The 20,639-nt window shown below is 38.8% G+C and overlaps 1 protein-coding gene across 1 annotated transcript in view; it reads left to right on the top strand.

Annotated features, from left to right (window-relative positions):
* The first annotated feature begins 10,286 nt into the window (after nucleotides 1-10,286).
* Nucleotides 10,287-20,639, top strand: part of LOC127666792 (UDP-glucuronosyltransferase 3A2-like) — a 40,640-nt gene continuing 30,287 nt past the window's right edge. The window contains exons 1-2 of the mRNA XM_052159760.1: nucleotides 10,287-10,380; nucleotides 13,338-13,436. Of these exons, the coding sequence (XP_052015720.1) occupies nucleotides 10,287-10,380; nucleotides 13,338-13,436 (193 nt within the window). The remainder of the gene's footprint in view (nucleotides 10,381-13,337; nucleotides 13,437-20,639) is intronic.

Raw genomic sequence — 20,639 nt, 5'->3', positions numbered from 1 at the left:
AAAATCAATAAGATAGATAAACCCTTAGCCAGACTAACCAAAGGGCACAGAGACAGTATCCAGATTAACAAACTTAGAAATGAAAAGGGAGATATAACAACGGAAACTGAGGAAATTAAAAAAACCATTAGATCCTACTACAAAAGCCTATACTCCACACAACTTGAGAATCTGGAGGAAATGGACAGTTTCCTAGACAGATATCTGACACCAAAACTAAATCAGGATCAAATAGATCAACTAAACAGTCCCATAACACCTGAAGAGATAAAAAGAGTCATAGAAAGTCTCCCAACCAAAAAAAAGCATGGGACCAGATGGCTTCAGTGCAGAATTCTAACACCTAACACCAATACTCTTCAAACTATTCCACAAAATAGAAACAGAAGGAACTCTACCGAACTTGTTCTATGAAGCCACAATTATGCTGATACCAAAACCACACAAAGATCCAACAAAGAACGAGAACTTCAAGCCAATTTCTGTTATGAGTATTGATGCAAAAGTACTTAATAAAATTCTTGCCAACCGAATCCAAGAACACATCCAAAAGGTCATCCACCATGATCAAGTAGACTTCATCCCAGGGATGCAGGGATGGTTCAATGTAAGGAAATCCATCAATGCTATCCACTACATAAATAAACTCAAAGAAAAAAGCCATATGATCATCTCATTAGATGCAGAAAAAGCATTTGACAAAATTCAGCATCCTTTCATGCTAAAAGTCTTGGAAAGAACAGGAATTCAAGGCCCATACCTAAACATCGTTAATGCATTATACAGCAAACTTGTAGCCAAATCAAACTAAATGGAGAGAAACTTGAAGCAATCCCACTAAAATCAGGGACTAGACAAGGCTGTCCTCTCTCTCCATATCTTTTCAATATAGTACTTGAAATTCTAGCTAGAGCAGTTAGACAACATAAGGAGGTCAAGGGGATACAAATTGGAAAGGAAGAAGTCAAATTATCACTATTTGCAGATGACATGATAGTCTACTTAAGTGACCGGAAAACCTCCACCAGAGAACTCCTACAGCTGATAAACAACTTCAGCAAAGTGGATGGTTATAAAATCAACTCAAGCAAATCAGTTGCCTTCCTATACTCAAAGGATAAGCAGGCTGAGAAAGAAGTTAGGGAAATGACACCCTTCACAATAGCCACAAGCAATATATAGTATCTTGGTGTGACTCTAACCAAACAAGTGAAAGATCTATATGACAAGAACTTCAGGTCTCTGAAGAAGGAAATCGAAGAAGACCTCAGAAAATGGAAAAAATCTGCCCTGCTTGTGGATCGGCAGGATTAATATAGTTAAAATGGCCATCTTGGCAAAAGCAATCTACAGATTCAATGCAATCCCCATCAAAATCCCAACTCAGTTCTTCACAGAGTTAGAAAAAGCAATTCTCAAATTCTTCTGGAATAACAAAAAACCCAGGATATCTAAAACTATTCTCAACAACAAAAGAAATTCTGGGGGAATTAGTATCCCTGACTTCAAGCAATACTACAGAGCAATAGTATTAAAAACTGCATGGTATTTGCACAGTGACAGACAAGTGGATCAATGGAATAGAATTGAAGATCCAGAAATGAACCCACACACCTATGGTCACTTGATCTTCGACAAAGGAGCCAAAAACATCCAGTGGAAAAAAGATAGCCTTTTCAACAAATGATGCTGGTTCAATTTGATGTCAGTATGCAGAAGAATGCGAATTGAATTGATCCATTCTTATCTCCATGTACTAAACTTCACTCCAAGTGGATCAAGGACCTCCATGTAAAACCAGACACACTGAAACTAATAGAAAAGAAACTGGGGAAGACCCTAGAGGACATGGGCATGGGGGGGGGGGGCAGTTTCTGACCAGATCACCAATAGCTTATGCTCTAAGATCAAGAACTGTCAAATGGGACCTCATAAAATTACAAAGTTTCTGTAAGGCAAAGGACACTGTTAAAAGGACAAAATGGCAACCATCAAATTGTGAAAGGATATTCACCAACTCTACATTTGATAGAGGGCTAATATCCAATATATACAAAGAACTCAAGAAGTTAGACCCCAGGGAACCAAATAACCCTATTAAAAATGGGGTACAGATCTAAACAAAGAATTTTCACCTGAAGAAATTCGGATGGCCAAGAGGCACCTTAAGAAGTGCTCAACATCAGTAGTCATTAGGGAAATGCAGATCAAAACAACCCTGAGATTTCACCTTACACAAGTCAGAATGGCTAAGGTCAAAAACTCAGGAGACAGCAGGTGTTGGCAAGGATGTGGAGAAAGAGGTACACTCCTCCACTGCTGGTGGGGCTGTAAGATGGTACTACCACTTTGGAAATCAGTCTGGCGGCTCCTCAGAAAACTGGACATAACACTTCCGGAGGACCCTGCTATACCTCTCCTGGGCATGTACCCAAAGGATTCCCCGGCATGCAATAAAGACACATGCTCCATTATGTTCATAGCAGCCTTATTTATAATAGCCAGAATCTGGAAATAACCCAGATGCCCCTCAAAGGAGGAATGGATACAGAAAATGTGGTATATTTACACAATGGAATACTACTCAGCAATTAGAAACAATGAATTCACAAAATTTTTAGGCAAATGATTTGATCTGGAAAATGTCATCCTAAGTGTGGAAACCCTGTCACAAAAGAATATACATGGAATGCAATCTCTGATAAGTGGATATTAATTAGCCCAGAAGCCCTGAATACCCAAGGCACAAATCGCATAACAAATGACTCCCATGAAGAAGTATGGAGAAGGTCCTGATCCTGGAAAGGATTGATCTAGCATTGGAGGGGAATATAAGGACAGAGAATAACAGGAGGGAGGTTATTGGAGAATGGATGGAGAGAAGAAGGTTAATGGGACATATGGGGAGGGGGAATCTGGGAAAGGGGAAATCATTTGGAATGTAAACAAAGAATATAGAAAATAAAAATATTAAAAAAAGAAGAGTGAGAGAATGTGGTGTAAGAATTTCATGCATCTGTGCATCAGAGAGCAGGCAAGGCTAGAATCAAGAGTTTACTATAAATCTCAACATTTTACCCTAGGAACCTACACCTGCCAGGTAAAAGCCGTGTTATGAAGGTTATGTAGCTTTTCTAAACAATATTACCAGATAATACCCAAGGATCAAACATGAAAGATATAGGGAGAATAGTACATTAAACCAATCATATCTTCTGTAGACTATAAATATATTATAAACTGACCTCACCACAACTCAAGTCTTAAGGTTATAATATCAAAAGTAGGGCACACAAATGTATTCATGTCACATATTAGTATTTCCAATGTATTCTTGCAGAGTAAATACTCCCAATTCCTAATGACAGGATTGGCAATAAAGAAAGCAAATATCACACCACAGCAAGATGTAAACCTAGTAGGATAATCACCAAACTCTGTAGTCAAAATCCATCATATGGATCAAGGTGACATAATCTGAATTCCAACAGACTGGTTTAGGCCTACTCTATGACTCTGCTTTTTGCAACACACACGGAACCATTGTCTTAAGTTGACTCAACTCAGCCTGCACTTTTCATTGTCAGATACATAAGCAATTGGCCTCTGTACCATTCTGAAGACTTCAGTGAAACTGGAACTTCATCTTCACAGCTACACATATTACATCATCAATCATCCCTTTGGGAATTTCAACATTCTTGTTATTTCCTCTCCATATGAACTTTGCATTGGAACTTTACTGTGAGCATTAATAATCCCATAAATTTTACATTCTTCATACCTACAAAAGTAGCATCATGTATAGCTTGCTCCAAATGTTCTGACAGCTCCAAATGCTTAAGACATTCTAAAAGTTCTGATACTATCACATTAAAGTAAAGTCTATACGGTCTTTTTATTATTCTTACTTCTCTTTAGTGGCCTTCATTCCTTTAAAAATTGCAAGGACTTTTCCTAAACTTGACTAAAATTGAACTTCTTGGTTCAAATCCACATCACTATTTGGGATCTCAAAATACACATCTTTTCACATCTTTTGCATTTTACTTTCATCTCTATACAAGTTCCCAAGTTCCCAAGACTCACTGTGACATAAACTGAATGCTGCATTTTCAGAGCATTGATTCTACCAGACAATTTGGTGGGTTACTTTTGATTTCTGCCTTATTCTAATTTTCAGGGCACAAGCAGAATATAGCCAGATTCTGTGACAATATGTAATATGAATGCCTCTAGCATGGGTCTTGATACTTTACTTCTATCTGAAGCCTTGTCAATGTAGTCTTTAAGGGGCTTTCTTTGTCTTGTTACATTTGTCTTCATCAAGCCCACTGAATTGCCCACTAAGCTGAGCAAGCTTTCTGCATCCTGGAGCCCCAAAGTCTTCCAAATTTCTCAGTTATGACATTCACATATCCTATATAAATATTTAACTCTGAGGCACCATGTGAAACTTTAAATTTGAGCTCCTGTTAAAAAAAATAACACATGTGTAGTAGAAACTGTTACCCTCTGATAGATTAACCCATTTCAAATGTCTGTGATAGGAACTTTCAATATGGCTTTTTCTTTTTTTTTTATATTCCTTTTTTCTTTTTTTTTAAATATTTTTATTTTCTATATTCTTTGTTTATATTCCAAATGATTTCCCCTTTCCCAGATCCCCCCTCCCCATATGTCCCATAAACCTTCTTCTCTCCACACATTCTCCAATCACCTCCCTCCTTTTTCTCTGTCCTTATATTCCCCTCCAATGCTAGATCAATCCTTTCCAGGATCAGGACCCTCTCCATACTTCTTCATGGGAGTCATTTGTTATGTGATTTGTGCCTTGGGTATTCAGAGCTTCTGGGCTAATTAATGTCCACTTATCAGAGATTGCATTCCATGTGTATTCTTTTGTGATTGGGTTACCTCACTTAGGATGATATTTTCCAGATCAAACCATTTGCCAAAAAAATTTGTGAATTCATTGTTTCTAATTGCTGAGTAGTATTCCATCGTGTAAATATACCACATTTTCTGTATCCATTCCTCCTTTGAGGGACATCTGGGTTCTTTCCAGCTTCTGGCTATTATAAATAAGGCTGCTATGAACATAATGGAGCATGTGTCTTTATTGCATGCCGGGGAATGCCCAGGAGAGGTATAACAGGGACCTCCGGATTCGGATGGCTGAGAGGTACCTTAAGAAGTGCTCAACATCATTAGTCATTAGGGAAATGCAAATCAAAACAACCCTGAGATTTCACCTTACACCAGTCAAAATGGCTAAGGTCAAAAACTCAGGAGACAGCAGGTGTTGGCGAGGATGTGAAGAAAGAGAGGAACATTCCTCCACTGCTGGTGGGGCTGTAAGATGGTACAACCACTTTGGAAATCAGTCTCGTGGTTCCTCATAAAACTGCTCAATATGGCTTTTTCCAAACATGTGTTTTCTATCTTTTTCCTTATTAGCTTCCACCTCACCTCAGTTTGACCTATTTTATTACTCCCCTTTATATCTTTTGCTGCTATCTTCTGTCTTTTTCCCCTGGAAGTTTACCCTATGTTCTCTTAGTAATTTCCAGACCTCTATGGGAATCTGATATGAAACATTTATTTTACTATTTAAAACTGACATTCACAGGTGAAAGAAAACATGCAGCGTTTGCCATATTGAGACTGATTTACCTCATGTAGAGTAACTGTTTCTGTTGCCATCCTGTGATTTTCATAATTGTGTTTCTCTTAACAGCTGAATGATATGTCTTTGTGTAGATGTATCATATTTTCATCACCCATTCATTACTTTATAGATATCTAGGCTATTACATTTCCTGGTTATGGTTACTGGAACCTCAATGCACATGGATATACAGGTCTTTAGACTGTAGGATATGGAGACCTTAGGTACATTTCCATTAGTGGAATAGCTAGGTCCTGCTGTGTATCACCTAACTTGTGAAGAAAACCCCTGCTTTGGTTTCCACAGTGGTTGTACCAATGTTCACCCTCATTGATATTCCCATTTCTTCACACCTTTGACAGCATTTGTTGCTGTCTGAAGCTCATCTGAGATGCTTCTTTCTGTAGTAAATCATAATAAGCACAAAGACCCTCACCTGGTCAAGGTGCAGAGAACAAGAGACTCCATAATGTTCAGTCCTAAATGGGGTGACTATAGCACACCTCCCAAGGCTCATGGATAATCATGGAAGAGGATTAGAAAGAAAAGTGTATGAATCAGAACAGTGAAGGCATAGAAGGAAACTGTCTTCTGAAAACAGGGGTCATGAATGTAATATCTCACAGTGATTGTGACAGCATGCACAAGCCATACCAAACCTAAGTATGGAGAAGGAAGTAGACATGGAGTTCCTAGCAAAAGTGCTGTTGGCAGTTGATAGCTCTTGGGAGAGTCAGTTTTCCTTAAGAATGCTAACCCTGGTAAATTGCCTATTTATTCAAGGCTATGGATAAAGGCCATTTATTCAAGACTGTGGACATCACACATTGGACTTGCTAGGCTTAGAAAAAGAGAAGAATAGAAACTTGGACTAGGGTGGGTCTGGAGGAGCTGAGGCAAGGAGGATGAGTATAACTGCAGTGCATGGCCCAACATTTACAAAAAAAATAAACACACAGAAATCAAAATTCTGAGTATCTCCCATATATTTAGGGGCAGAGTACAGACACTCATTCCAAAGGGACAAGTTCAATCCTAAGAACCACAAGACAAGCTTTATTAAGACAGCTCTGCTATTGAGTTAATTTTCTAAGGATTATAACCATGATACCAGATACAAGCAACTTAGGGAATGCTGATTGTACCTCATAATCTCTAATTTTGACATGAATGAATTCATGGTGGTGGTAATTTAAGACTTACTCACTGCACATCACATCAGAAAGCACAAAGTGGTGTGGAAACAGATCTGGGCTATAACCCTAAAAGCCCACTATAATACATATCATAAAGAGGTTCTATGTCCTTCAGATACTGTAACCTCCAAATGCATTACTAACAGACAGGGATCAAAGAACATTCAAATATATGAGTAGCCATTTTGGTATTCATCCATAATGCATTACTCCATGAGTTTATTACTTTCAAAAGTCCATAAAATAATCTTAAGTTATTTTCTTTTCAAGATTAGCTTTGAAAGTCTTGAGTATGACTGACACATGAGGTAACAGGCCATGGTTATTTTAGTATGTAGTACCAGGACATAAACAAAGGAGATAATGTGTCCTGGGATCAGGATGAGGCTTGCCCACTGATTTAAGGTCCCCAAATTTGTAGTTCATGGGGGTTTATAGGTGGAGAAGAGGAGATATTGGGGAGAACAGAGTTCAAATTATCTTTCCCAGTGCTCCTTGGCCTGACTGGTAAGAGAAGACAAGAATAGAATATCCAGGAGAAATTTACCACATTGAGTTTGGGAGGGCACAGAGGTGAGGACAACAAAAGAGAAAACAGGCAGATAAATAGTAATTTCAATCATTAATCTTTGTCCAAGTTCAAAAGTGTCTCTTGTCACAAAGGAGAACATAGATTTTAAGTTACACAGTCTACAGTGGGCTCCTTGGTTTCTGTAGGAATAAAAATAGCTAAGCCAGGTTTTTTAGTTGCCCTTTTTATTAATGACCCACTGAATTTAATTAAGGCTGCTTCCATGAACATGGGTCCAGGATTATTTATTAGGATATGGGCAACCTCCCAGTAGCTACACCACTGCAGAAAGAATGACTCTCCTACTAACAGCCATGAGTTATCAACAGCTCTTCTGTTGTAGGTGGAGGTTCCCTAAGTCATTCATATACATGCTGGGACGCTGATGAGGTTGATTTTGGGTATAACCTGTGTAGATGCTCACAGCTACTGTGCATTTATTTGCCAATTCAATGGCTGAGTCACTTCCACAAGACAGCTTTTGACTGTGAATATGGTTAAGTTCCTGCCATGACATCTCTGCAAGAGTAGACTGTAGCCCAGAGTTGTAATAATAGATTGTAAGCTGGAGGTGTGAGCTGAACAAACCCTTCTTCAGGAAGTTGATTTGGTCAGTGAATGTTTTGTATACACACACACACACACACACACACACACACACACACACACACACACAGAGAGAGAGAGAGAGAGAGAGAGAGAGAGAGACATGCAGAGAGAGACAGAGACAGAGATAGACAGAGACAGAGTCAGAGAGAGACAGAGAAAAAGAGAGAGACATAGAGAGAGACAGAGAGAGGCATGCCCACATAATCTTTGTATAAAGATGATTTTCTTTAGGTTGGTAGTTAGGAGTGCAGGTGCCTGATAGTTTTTATATACAGTTTCATACACATGTATAATGCATTCTGCTCACACTGACCTCTTCATAGCTCATCTTTTCTATCTCCCTTATAAACCTCCTTTTGTCTTTGTTAAGTCTCTCTCCCACATTAGTGTGTGTGTGTGTGTGTGTGTGTGTGTGAGAGAGAGAGAGAGAGAGACAGAGAGACAGAGAGACAGAGAGAGACAGAGAGAGAGATTGGAGAGAGAGACAGACAGACACACAGACACACACACAGAGGTCTATGTGTGTGTTATATGTGTTTTCATGTGTGTATATGAGCTTGCCACTTAATACATATATTTGTGAACATGTATGTTGAAGCTGGAGATTGACATTAACCCTGTCTTTCTTTATACTATATACTCTGCTTTTTGAGAGAGGGCCTTTTACTTGGCATTTTACCTAGATAGGCAGGGGAGGACCCCAGGACCCAAGATCCAGATCCACCCATCTGATGCGTGATCCACCTTTCTAATGCTGGGATTATACCTGCCTAATTTTGTTGTTTGTTTTGTTTCTGTTTTTGTTTTGTTTTTCAGTGTAAGATATAGGTACTCACTTTAGAAATGATTCATGCACTGAACTATTTCACCAGTCTTGAGGTCTGATGTTTGAAGTCAGGAGAAGATGGGTCTCTCAGCTCCAGAAGAGGGAGAAAGAGAGAATCTACTTCTCTGTTGCTTTTTTATTTCTTCTCAGTGGACATGATGGTACTCAGATACTTTGGGTGAGGATGAAATTTCCTTACTCTCTTCATTGATTCCAAAGGTACTTCCATCTGGAAGGAATCTCACACTTGGCCACAAATGATGCCTTACCACCAGCTGTCTGAGTATCCCTTGATCTACTGTAGCTGAGAATAAGTTAACCATCACCCTAATACATTTGAGAAGTATTAGAACAAAATATTGGCTGATTTTCGGGGGGGGGGGGGGGGAGAACACTGAAGTCTTCTTTCTCATATCATTTCTTCTTCTTTTTGTCTCTTCCGTTGTATTATTGTGAATTATACCAGAACATCGTGCTTAAACTCAGGCATAGGCAAAATCTTGGAGACACAAGACACACTGCTGTAGGGCAGAGCAGAATTCGAGGCTGTATTCTGCATGCTTGGGAGGTACTGAAGCAGATTCTCTTCCTGCTTTGAAGCTGCACAGGCAAAGTTGGCTAAAGCAGTTTGGTTTTTAGACTGGAGCATGAAGATGACCGCATGGGGGCACTGTGCTCCTTCCTCTTTTGTTGCTTTACAAGTAAAGAGATTTGGACTCTGTTGTGAGCTTGCTCTTGGGTGGATTGTGTACTAGCTCCATTTTGTTTTATGATGTTCATTCAGAACTGGATGATTAGCCCCATTTTTTTCCTTCTGTCTTTCAGGTAAATAGGTGACTAGCCCATTTTCGTGCATCCGTGTCTAGTGAGAGGTGTTAAGCAATAATCTTGGGTGTTTTTCTCAAAGATTAGTTTATGATTGACACCACAGGAGATGTTAAAACTGGTACCCAGGGTAATGGGATCCAGAAATGGCAATAGGGTACATGTAGAGGAGTGGTGGTGGAAGTAGAATCTTGTAAGCTTGTGAATAGGCCTGTAAACCATTCATGGTACATGCTACATTAAGATGCTGTTATTGATAGGACTTCCAAAGTTAGCTACATTCCCACTTTAGAGCTATTTTGGGCCAGCAAAGAAAATACTGTGGCTATTGGACAAGTTAAATTTCAGCTCTCTACCTATTTTTCTTAGAATTCTAGTTAAGGAAGGTGAAACAGTATCCATTGGAAAGAGATTGGTAGAGACAAGGCCAAGGGTAAAAGTGCATTTGGAAAAACAACAAAATATCTTCCCCCTTTTCCCCAGTTCAAGCTCGCAGACAGCGCTTTGCGTCAGAGGCTTACCGTGTCTCTTAGTGGGGCACAGCTCTCTAAGTGTGCAACCTGTGCCTGGGCTCCACGTGCTCTACAGATGGTGGCACATCGGAACTGGCTTCTAGTGAGCACCTTTCTCCTTGAGGCTCTTATCTTAGAAGCCTCAAAAATACTGACTATATCCACACTGGGTAAGTATTTGCTGGGAATATAGTCTTGTGAGACTGTGATGCCTGGGTCATCATGTTTCATAAAAATGGCACATAGTTGACTATGCATGAGATATTTATATTTAGGCATAGAGCAAACCTGGGGGAGGGGCTTTGGAGTGTGTGCAATGTGGTGCATAGAGAAGACTCTACCCAAGGGTGAGAGCAATAGTAGATGCTGATATGTGGTGTAGAAACAGCAGAGTGGGTCTTTGTAAGAAAGGCTTCTCTACTGGGGCTTTAGTTGGGAGGAGATGGGAGGCAGATTAGTCCGAGTGATCAGCCGATTCATCCAACAAAGGGAACAGTGAATGTCTAAGGATTCTAGAACATTCTCAATGGCAGGTGCAGAATATTCAGACTTATCCTAAACGTCTAAGGGGTGAATATCAAGAATATTTTCTATCAAGGTAAAACTGAAAAGATGAGTGAGCATTTTTAGGAGAGTTCTATGGGCCCTGGTGTGTTTTACCCACTTTCTCAAAAATTTTGAAGACAGATAGGTTTTATAATTCTGCATTTTATGGCTCCCATGTTACTTACTGTTTGTTTCTCTAGGCTAATAGAATTCAAAAGGCTAAAAGTGTTCCTGTGATTGTTTTCAGCTGTTCTGAAATGGCCATGCCACCCTTACAGCACTTTCAGGGATGGAGCCTGAGGATGTCAGACTGGAGAGAAACACAGTCTATAGACATGGGCTTGAGACTTCTACTCTGTTCTTGTTAGAGGAAAACAAGAGCCAAAGGCATGGGCTACCTCTTGCAGGAATACAACTCACCTTTCTAATGTTGCATAAAAAATTCTTATGGAGTAGTTTTAGAGTGGGGTCTTGATTCCTAGTGTTAAAAATTGTGAAGCTACATTCCATTTGCTTTTAAAAATTACTTTTTTTGAGAATATAATATAATTATACCACTTCCCCTTTCCCTTCCTCTCTTCCATCCTTTGCACATATATCTCCAAGTTCTCTTTTAATACTAGGGCCTTCTTTCTCACTAATTGTTTGTACATGCACACATGTGCATGTATATAAACATATATTACTAAATACCCTGCTCAGGCTGTATTATGTTCTTAGGGATAACCATTTTGAATTGGATAACTAGTTGGTAGGCTATTACCTAGTGAAGACTATTTCTCCTCCTCTCAGCATTTCTTAGTTGGATTTGATTTTTGTGTGTGTGTGTGTATGTGTGTGTGTGTGTTTTGTCTGTCTCTGTCTGCCTGCCTGCCTGTCTGTCTGTCTGTCTGTCTGTCTAGGGTCAAAGGCTCCTGGGGTGTACCACATCTATTTTAGCATGTCTTTGTTGCTTTTCTTGTTTGCCACATGTTTAGGCAGTCTTTTTTTTTCTTCGATATATTTTCATTTACATTTCAAATGATTTCCTCTTTTCTAGATCCCCACTCCCGAAAGTTCCATCAGCCCCCTTCCCTCCCCCTGTTCTCCCACCCAACCCTTCCCACTTCCCTGTTCTGTTTTTGCCCTATACTGCTTCACTGAGTCTTTCCAGAACAAGGGGCCACTCTTCCATTCTTCTTGTACCTCATTTGATGTGTGGATTATGTTTTGGGTATTCCAGTTTTCTAGGTTAATATCCACTTATTAGTGAGTGCATACCATGATTCACCTTTTGAGTCTGGGTTACCTCACTTAGCATGATGTTCTCCAGCTCCATCCATTTGCTTAAGACTTTACACTGCAAACTCTGTGTTCCTCTGGCCCATCATTGTTCTCCCGAAAGAACTCTTGTTCATGAGCATCCACTAGAACGGCTGCCTCACTGGGCACTCCTTCTTCTCAGGCTCATGGGAGTAGGAGCAGGGCACCCCAGGTGTGGTGGCTTCTATCTGTGCTGTGTTCAGACAATGCAAATGGCAATGGAAGGAGTGGTTCACTCTGCAGAGAATTTCTGTATCCCTGACGTTTCTGCCCCGATCTCATTACTATGGTTCTTCCAGCTCTGGAACACGCTGACCTCTCAGCTTTTACTTTACAACTTCTATTTATTCTTTTCTTAATTTATCTTTCTGTGCTACAGTCCTGCACTTAAAAACCAATGTTCTTAAGAGATTGTGGCTGAGGAGAAGACACTGTGTGATGATACTTGTTCCTTTCCTGAGGATCCTCCTATTTAGCAGCCCAGGACTGTTGCAGAATTCATGGTGCCTCAGTTTCCCATGCATCTGGTGATTTTCGTGACTTTTTCAGGGTTGTTTAGGCCTCATAGTGATCCTTGATCACTTTATTCAAAAGGGTATAAACCCAGGTCCAAGAAGAGAAACTTCTTAAGTGGGGGCTCCATACCCTCTACCCTATGGAAATTTCTTTCCCTAATATTTTAGATACTGCCTTTCTGTCCTCAGCAATCACATAAAATTGCAAAGAAAAAAATTCATTGTGATGAATTTTCCATGATTACAGTTATTTTTTTTTGATCCCAATGACAGCAGTGATGGATAGATACTGTGGAAAATATACATGTTCCAGAGGGTGAAGAATGCTTAAAATTTTAAAAGGATTTTATTCATTTTTGTTTTATATTTATGAGTGTTTTGTCTACATGTATGTTAGTGTATTATGTACATGGAAAGCCAGTGGAGGCCAGGAAGAGGTGTTGGATCTCCTGCAATTCGAGTTTCACATGGTTGGGAGCCATCATCTGACTTCTAAGAACTGAACCGAAGTCCTCTGTGAGAACAGCAAGCACTCTTTCAGATCTTTGGTGAAAGATTGCTATTGGCCAAAGCTCTGGGTTCATGTCCTGGGTATTACCTACAATGTAGTTGAGGGTATGGAAGAGTTGGTTTCTATCAAAGCATCCAGAGGTATTCTGTGCTTTGACACTTAGTTTTGCATTTCTTTATGCCGGCTATCTCTGGTAATCAGAACCATTTCCCTTAATCACCACAAAAGTATGAACTTTATGTATTGTTTCTAGGTGGAAGCCATTATATGGCGATGAGCCGTGTGTCTCATATTCTTCAAGAAGGTGGCCTCAATGTGACTAAACTTCTTTATGAATATGATTATACCGCAGGTATCTTTACAATAAATTATTACAATAAATTGCTTAATAAATGATGGCTTTTATATAGAACTGCTTGACAAAGGTTATATTTGGCCTTATTGAGAGTTAAATTGTGGTGTGTGTGTGTGTGTATGTGTGTGTGTGTGTGTGTGTGAATTTTATAGATTCGGCTATGTAGTCTTGGCCACAAATTATACACTTCTGTATTTTACTTACTTCTGTATATAAGTTGACTCTGATTATAGTATATATCCCAAACCTTAATATCTTAGAATCAGAGTTTTTGACATAATGCAGTTGAATAATTATTGATTTATAAGAAGTAGGCCTAGTAAAATCTGACTGGCCCATGAAGGTAAACACTTGGAAGGGAGTTACATTATCTTCTCAGGAGTGAATTAGTTCTCAGTTGGGTGGGTGTTCATGAAAGAATGAAGCTTCCCTTCCCTGGCCTCTTTCTTTTGTTTAGTCTTGTGACTTTTGTACCACACATGGAACTTTTGTGTTGTGATGCAGTGATAGCTCATAAAAGGCTGTTCTGGTGACTCTGTACAATCTTGGGTTGTTAATCTCCATTTTTATTTGATATATTCTTTATTTACATTTCAAATGATATCCCCTTTCCTGGATCCCCACTCCCCAAATGTCCCATAAGCCCTCTTACTTCCCCCTGTTCCCCAACCATCCCCTTCTGTTTTCCTGCCCTAGTGTTCACTTATATAGCTGCACTGAGTCTTTCCAGGACCAAGAGCCTCTCCTACTTTCTTCTTGAGCATCATTGCTAATTTTTTTTTCTTTTTGGGTATTCCAAACTTCTGAGCTAATATCTGCTTATCAGTGAGTGCATACCATGTGTGTTCCTTTGTGATTGGGACACCTCACTCAGGATAACATTCTCTAGTTCCACCCACTTGCCTAAGAATTTCATGAATTCATTGTTTTTAATAGCTGAGTAGTATTCCATAGTGTGAATATACTACATTTTCTGTATTCATTCCTGCATTGAGGGACATCTGGGTTCTTTACAGCTGCTATGAACATAGTGGAGCATATGTTCTTATTACATGCATATTATATGCCCAGGAGTGGTATAGTGGGGTTCTCCTGTACTATCATGCGCAGTTTTCTGAAAAAACCGCCGGACTGATTTCCAGCATGGTTGTACAGGCTTACAACACCACCAGTAGTGGAGGAATATTCCTCTTTCACCACATCCCTGCAAGTACATTTTTTCTCCTGAGTTTTTGATCTTAGCCATTCTGACTGGTATGAGGTGAGATCTCAGGGTTGTTTTGATTTGCATTTTCCTGATGAATAAGGATATTGAACGTTTCTTTAGGTATTTCTCAGCCATTCTGATGTTCCTCAAGTGAAAATTCTTTGTTTAGCTCTGTAACCCATTTCTTAATAAGGTTATTTGGCTCTCTGGAGTCTACCTTCTTGTGTCTTCTCTGTCAGATGTAGGGTTCGTAAAGATCTTTTCCCAATGTGTTGGTTGCCATTTTGTCCTATTGACAGTGTCCTTTGCGTTACAAAAAATTTGTAATTTTATGAGGTCCCATTTGTCAATTCTTGATTTTAGAGCATAAGCTATTGGTGTAGTATTCAGGAAATTTTACCCTGTGCCCATGTGCTCAAGGCCCTTCTCTAGTTTCTTTTCTATTAGTTTCAGTGTGTCTGGTTTTATATGGAGGTCCTTGATCCAATTGGACTTGAGGTTAGTACAAGGAGATAAGAATGGATTGATTTGCATTCTTCGGCATGCTGACCTCCATTTGAAGAAGCGCCATTTTTTGAAAATGCTATCTTTTTTCCCCCTGGATGGTTGTAGCTGCTTTGTCAAAGATCCAGTGACCATAATTGTGTGGGTTCATTTCTGGGTCTTCAATTCTCTTCCATTGATCTACGTGCCTGTTACTGTACCAATAACATTCAGTTTTTTAACACTGTTGCTCTGCATTACTGCTTGAGGTCGGGATACTGATTCTCCAAGAAATTCTTTTACTGTTTAGAATAGTTGTAGCTAACCTGGGTTTTTTGTTATTCCAAAAGTATTTGAGAATTGCTCTTTCTAACTCTATGAAGAATTGAGTTGGGAGGTTGATGGGGATTGCATTGAATCTGTAGATTGCTTTTGGCAAGATAACCATTTTTACTATATTAATTCTGACAATCCAAGAGCATGGACTATTTTTCCATCTACTGAGGTTTTCTTTAATTTCTTTCTTCAAAGACCTGAAGTTCCTGCATACAGTTCTTTCACTTGTTTGGTTAGAGTCACACCAAGATACTTTATATTGTTTGTGGCTATTGTGAAATTATTGTAGGGAAATAATTTCCCTAATTTCTTTCTCAGTCTGTTTATCCTTTGAGTATAGGAAGGGTATTGATTTGGTTGACTTAATTTTATATCCAGACACTTTGCTGAAGTGGTTTATCAGTTGTAGGAGTTCTCTGGTGGAGTTTTTTGGGTTGCTTATGTATATTATCATATTATCTGCAAATAGTAATAATTTGACTTCTTACTTTCCAATTTTATTCTTTTGAACCCCTTTTGTTGTCTAATTGCTCTAGGTAGAACTGCAAGCACTATATTGAAAAAATAAGGAGAGAGAGGGCAGCCTTGTCTAGTCCCTGATTTTAGTGGGATTGCTCCAAGTTTCTCTCCATTTAGTTTGATGTTGGCTACTGGTTTGATGTATATTGCTTTTAATATGCTTAGGTATGGGCCTTGAATTCCTGTTCTTTCCAAGACCTTTAACATTAAAGGATGCTGAATTTTTTCAAATGTTTTTTCAGCATCTAATTAAATGACCATATGTTTTTACCTCTGAGTTTGTTTATGTAGTGGATTACATTGATGAATATTTGTATATTGAACCATCCCTGCATCCCTGGTGTGAAGCCTATTTGATCATAGTGAATGATCATTTTGATTCTGTTGGCAAGATCATCTTGGATTCTGTTGGCAAGAATTTTATTGAGTATTTTTGCATTGATATTCATAAAGGAAATTGGCCCGAAGTTCTCTTTCTTTGTTGTATCTTGGTGTGGTTTTGGTATCAGCGAAATTGTGGCTTCATTGAATGAGTTTTGTAGTAGAATAGTTTGAAGAATATTGGTGTTAAGTCTTCTTTGAAAGTCTGATAGAATTCTGCACTAAAACCGTCTGGTCCTGTGCTTTTTTTGGTTGGGAGATTGTCAATGACCACTTCTATAACTTTAGGAGTTATGGGACCATTTAAATGGTCTGTCTAGCTGATCTTGATTAAACTTTGGTAGTTGGTATATGACTAGGAAATTGTCCATTTCCTCCAGATTTTCCAATTGTGTTGAGTATAGGCTTTTGTAGTAGGACCTGATAATTTTTTGAATTTCCTCAGTTTCTGTTGTTATTTCTCACTATTCAATTCTGATTTTCTTAATTTGGATACTGTCTCTGTGCTCTCTGGTTAGTCTGGCTAAAGGTTTATCTATCTTGTTGTTTTTCTCAAAGAACAAGCTCCTGGTTAAGTTGATTCTTTGTATAGTTCTTTTTGTTTCAACGTGGTTGATTTCAGCCCTGAGTTTGACGATTTCCTGCCTTCTACTCCTCTTGGGCATATTAACTTCTTTCTGTTCTAAAGCTTTCAGGTGTGCTGTTAAGCTGCTAGTGTATGCTCTCTCCAGCTTCTTTTTGGAGACACTCAGAGCTATGAGTTTTCCTCTTAGCACTGCTTTCCTTGTGTCCCATAAATTTGGGCATATTGTGTCTTCATTTTCATTAAATTCTAAAAAGGTTTTGATTTCTTCCCTTATTTCTTCCTTGACCAAGGTATCATTGAGTAGAACATTGTTCAGTTTCCATGTATATGTGGGTTTTCTGTTGTTTTTGTTGCTATTCCAGACTGCTCTTACACCGTAGTGATCTGATAGGAGGCACGGGATTAGTTTGATCTTCTTATATCTGTGGAGCTCTGTTTTGTAACCAATTATATGGTCAATTTTGGTGAAGGTACCATGAGGTGCTGTAAAGAAGGTATTTTTTTTTGATTAAGGATGAAATGTTCTATAGATATCTATTAAATCCATTTGGACCAAAACTTCTGTTAGTTTCACTGTGTCTCTGTTTAGTTTGTGTTGCCCTGATCTGTCCATTGATGAGAGTGGGGTGTTTAAGTCACCCACAATTATTGTGTGGGATGCTATATGTACTTTAAGCTTTAGTAAAGTTTCTTTTATGAATGAGGGTGCCCTTGTATTTGGAGCATAGATGTTTAGAATTGAGAGTTCTTCCTGGCAGATTTTTTCTTTGATGAGTATATATAAAGTGTCCTTCATTTTTTTGATGACTTTTGGTTGAAAGTCTATTTTAGTGGATATTAGATTGGCTAGTCCAGCTTGCTTCCTGGGACCATATGCTTGGAAAACTGTCTGAGGTAGTGTTTGTCTTTGACACTGAGATGCATTTCCTGTATGCAGCAAAATGTTGGGTCTTGTTTACATATCTAGTCTATGAGTCTATGTCTTTTTATTGGGAGAATTCATTCTACTGATGTTAAGAGATATTCAGGAATAGAGATTGATGCTTCCTGCTATTTTTGATGTAATTTTTATGTTTGTGTGGTTATCTTCTTTTGGGTTTGTTGAAAGAAGATTAATTTCTTGCTTTTTCTAGTGTGTAGTTTCCCTCCTTTGGTTGGCGTTTTCCATTCATTATCCTTTGAAGGGCCAGATTTGTTGAAAGGTACTGTGTAAATTTGTTTTGTCATGGAATACCTTGGTTTCTCCATCTATGGTAATTGAGAGATTTGCTGGATATAGCAGTCTGGGTTGGCATTTGTGTTCTCTTAGGGTCTGTCTGTCATCTGCCCAGGCTCTTCTACCTTTCATAGTCTCTGGTGAGAAATCTGATAGGTCTACCTTTATACTTGCTCTTTTTCCTTTACTGATTTTAATATTCTTTCTTTGTTTAGTACATTTGGTGTTTTAATTATTATACAACAGGAGGAATTTCTTTTCTGGTCAAATCTATTTGGAGTTCTGTAGGCTTTTTGTATGTTCATGGGCATCTCTTTCTTTAGGTTAGGGAAGTTTTCTTCTATAATTTTGTTGAAGACATTTACTGGCCCTTTAAGTTGGGAATCTTCACTCTCTTCTATACCTATAATCCTTAGGTTTGGTCTTCTCATTTTGTCCTTGATTTTCTGGATGTTTTTTGGTCAGGAGTTGTTTGCATTTTTCATTTTCTTTGACTGTTGTGTCAATGCTTTCTATGGTATCTTCTGCATCTGAGATTCTCTCTTCTATCTCTTGTATTCTGTTGTTGTTTCTTGGATCCATAACTCTTGATTTCATTCCAAGATTTTCTATGTCCCAAGTAGTCTCCCTTTGTAATTTCATTATTATTACTACCTCCTTTTTTAGATCCTGGATGGATTTGTTCAATTCCTTCTCCTATTTTGTTGTGTTGTCCTTTAGTTCTTCAAGGGACTCTCCCTGTTTACTTGTGTTCTCCTGTATTTCTTTCATGGAGTTATTTATATGCTTCTTGAAGCACTCATCAGAAACCTGACCTTTGATTTTAAATCCAAATCTTGCTTTCCTTGTGTGTTGGGTATCCAGGACTGGCTGTTGTGGGAGAAATGGGTTTGGATGGTGCCACATCACCTTGATTTCTGTTAGCAACATTCCTATGTTTGCTTTTTGCCATCTGGTTATTTCTGGTGTTAGCTGATGCTGCTTATGGATTGGCATGATTAATATAGTAAAAATGGCCATTTTGCCAAAAGCAATCTACAGATTCAATGCAATCCCCATCAAAACCCCAACTCAATTCTTCATAGAGTTAGAAAGAGCAATTCTCAAGTTCATCTAGAATAACAAAAAGCCCAGGATAGCTAAAACTATTGTCAACAGTAGAAGAACTTCTGGGGAAATCAGTATCCCAGACCTCAAGTAGTACTACAAAGCAATAGTGTTAAAAACTGCATGGTATTGGTACAGTGACAGGAAGGTAGATCAATCGAATAGTATTGAAGACCCAGAAATGTACCTACACACATATGGTCACTTGGTCTTTGACAAAGGATCTAAAACTGTCCAGTGGAAAAAAGATAGCCTTTTCAACAAATGGTGCTGGTTCAACTGGCGGCTAGCATGCAGAAGTATGCAAATCCATCCATTCTTATCTCCTTATACTAAGCTCAAGTCCAAATAGATCAAGGACCTCCACAGAGACCAGACACAGTGAAACTAATAGAAAAGAAACTGGGGAAGAGCCTTGAGTACATGGGCACACGGGAAAAGTTCCTGTAGAGAACACTAATACCTTATGCTTTAAGATCAAGAATTGACAAATGTGACTGCATAAAATTACAAAATTTCTGTAAGGCAAAGGACACTGTCAACTGGACAAAACAGCAACCAACAAATTGGGCAAAGATCTTCACCAACCCTATATCCAACAGAGGGCTAATATCCAAGATATACAAAGAACTCAAGAAGTTAGACCCCAGAGAGCCAAATAACCCTATTAAAAATGGGGTATAGAGTTAAACAAAGAATTTTCACCTGAAGAATTTTGAATGGCTAAGAAGCACCTTAAGAAATGTTCACCATCATTAGTCATTAGGGAAATGCAAATCAAAACAACCCTGTGATCTCACCTCACTCCAGTCAGAATGGCTAAGATCAAAAACTCAGAAGAATAAATGTACTTGCAGCCATGTGGAGAAAGAGGAATATTCCTCCACTACTGGTGGGGTTGTAAGCTAGTACAACCATGCTGGAAATCAGTCTGGCGGTTCCTCAGAAAATGGGGCATGATACTACTGAAGACCCCCCCCCCATACCACTTCTGGGCATATACACAGAGGATCCCCCAGCATGCAATAAGGACACATGCTTCACTGTGTTCATAGCAGCACTATTTATAATAGCCAGATTCTGGGAAGAACCCAGATGTCCCTCAATGGAAGAATGGATACAGAAAATGTGGTATATTTACACTATGGAATATTACTAAGCAATTAAAAGCAATGAATACATGAAATTCTTAAGCAAATGGTTGGAACTGGAAAATATCATCCTAAGTTAGGTAACCAAATCACAAAAGAACACACATGATATGCACTCACTGATAAGTGGATATTAGTTCAGAAACTTGGAATAAGCATGAAACAATTTATTTATCAAATGATGCCCAAGAAGAAGGAAGGAGTGGCTCCTGGT

The sequence above is a fragment of the Apodemus sylvaticus genome, chromosome 16 (assembly GCF_947179515.1).
Source record: "Apodemus sylvaticus chromosome 16, mApoSyl1.1, whole genome shotgun sequence".
NCBI classification, from domain to species: domain Eukaryota; kingdom Metazoa; phylum Chordata; class Mammalia; order Rodentia; family Muridae; genus Apodemus; species Apodemus sylvaticus.
The sequence above is the reverse complement of the archived record's forward strand: the minus strand, read 5'-3'. Positions and strand labels throughout refer to the sequence as shown.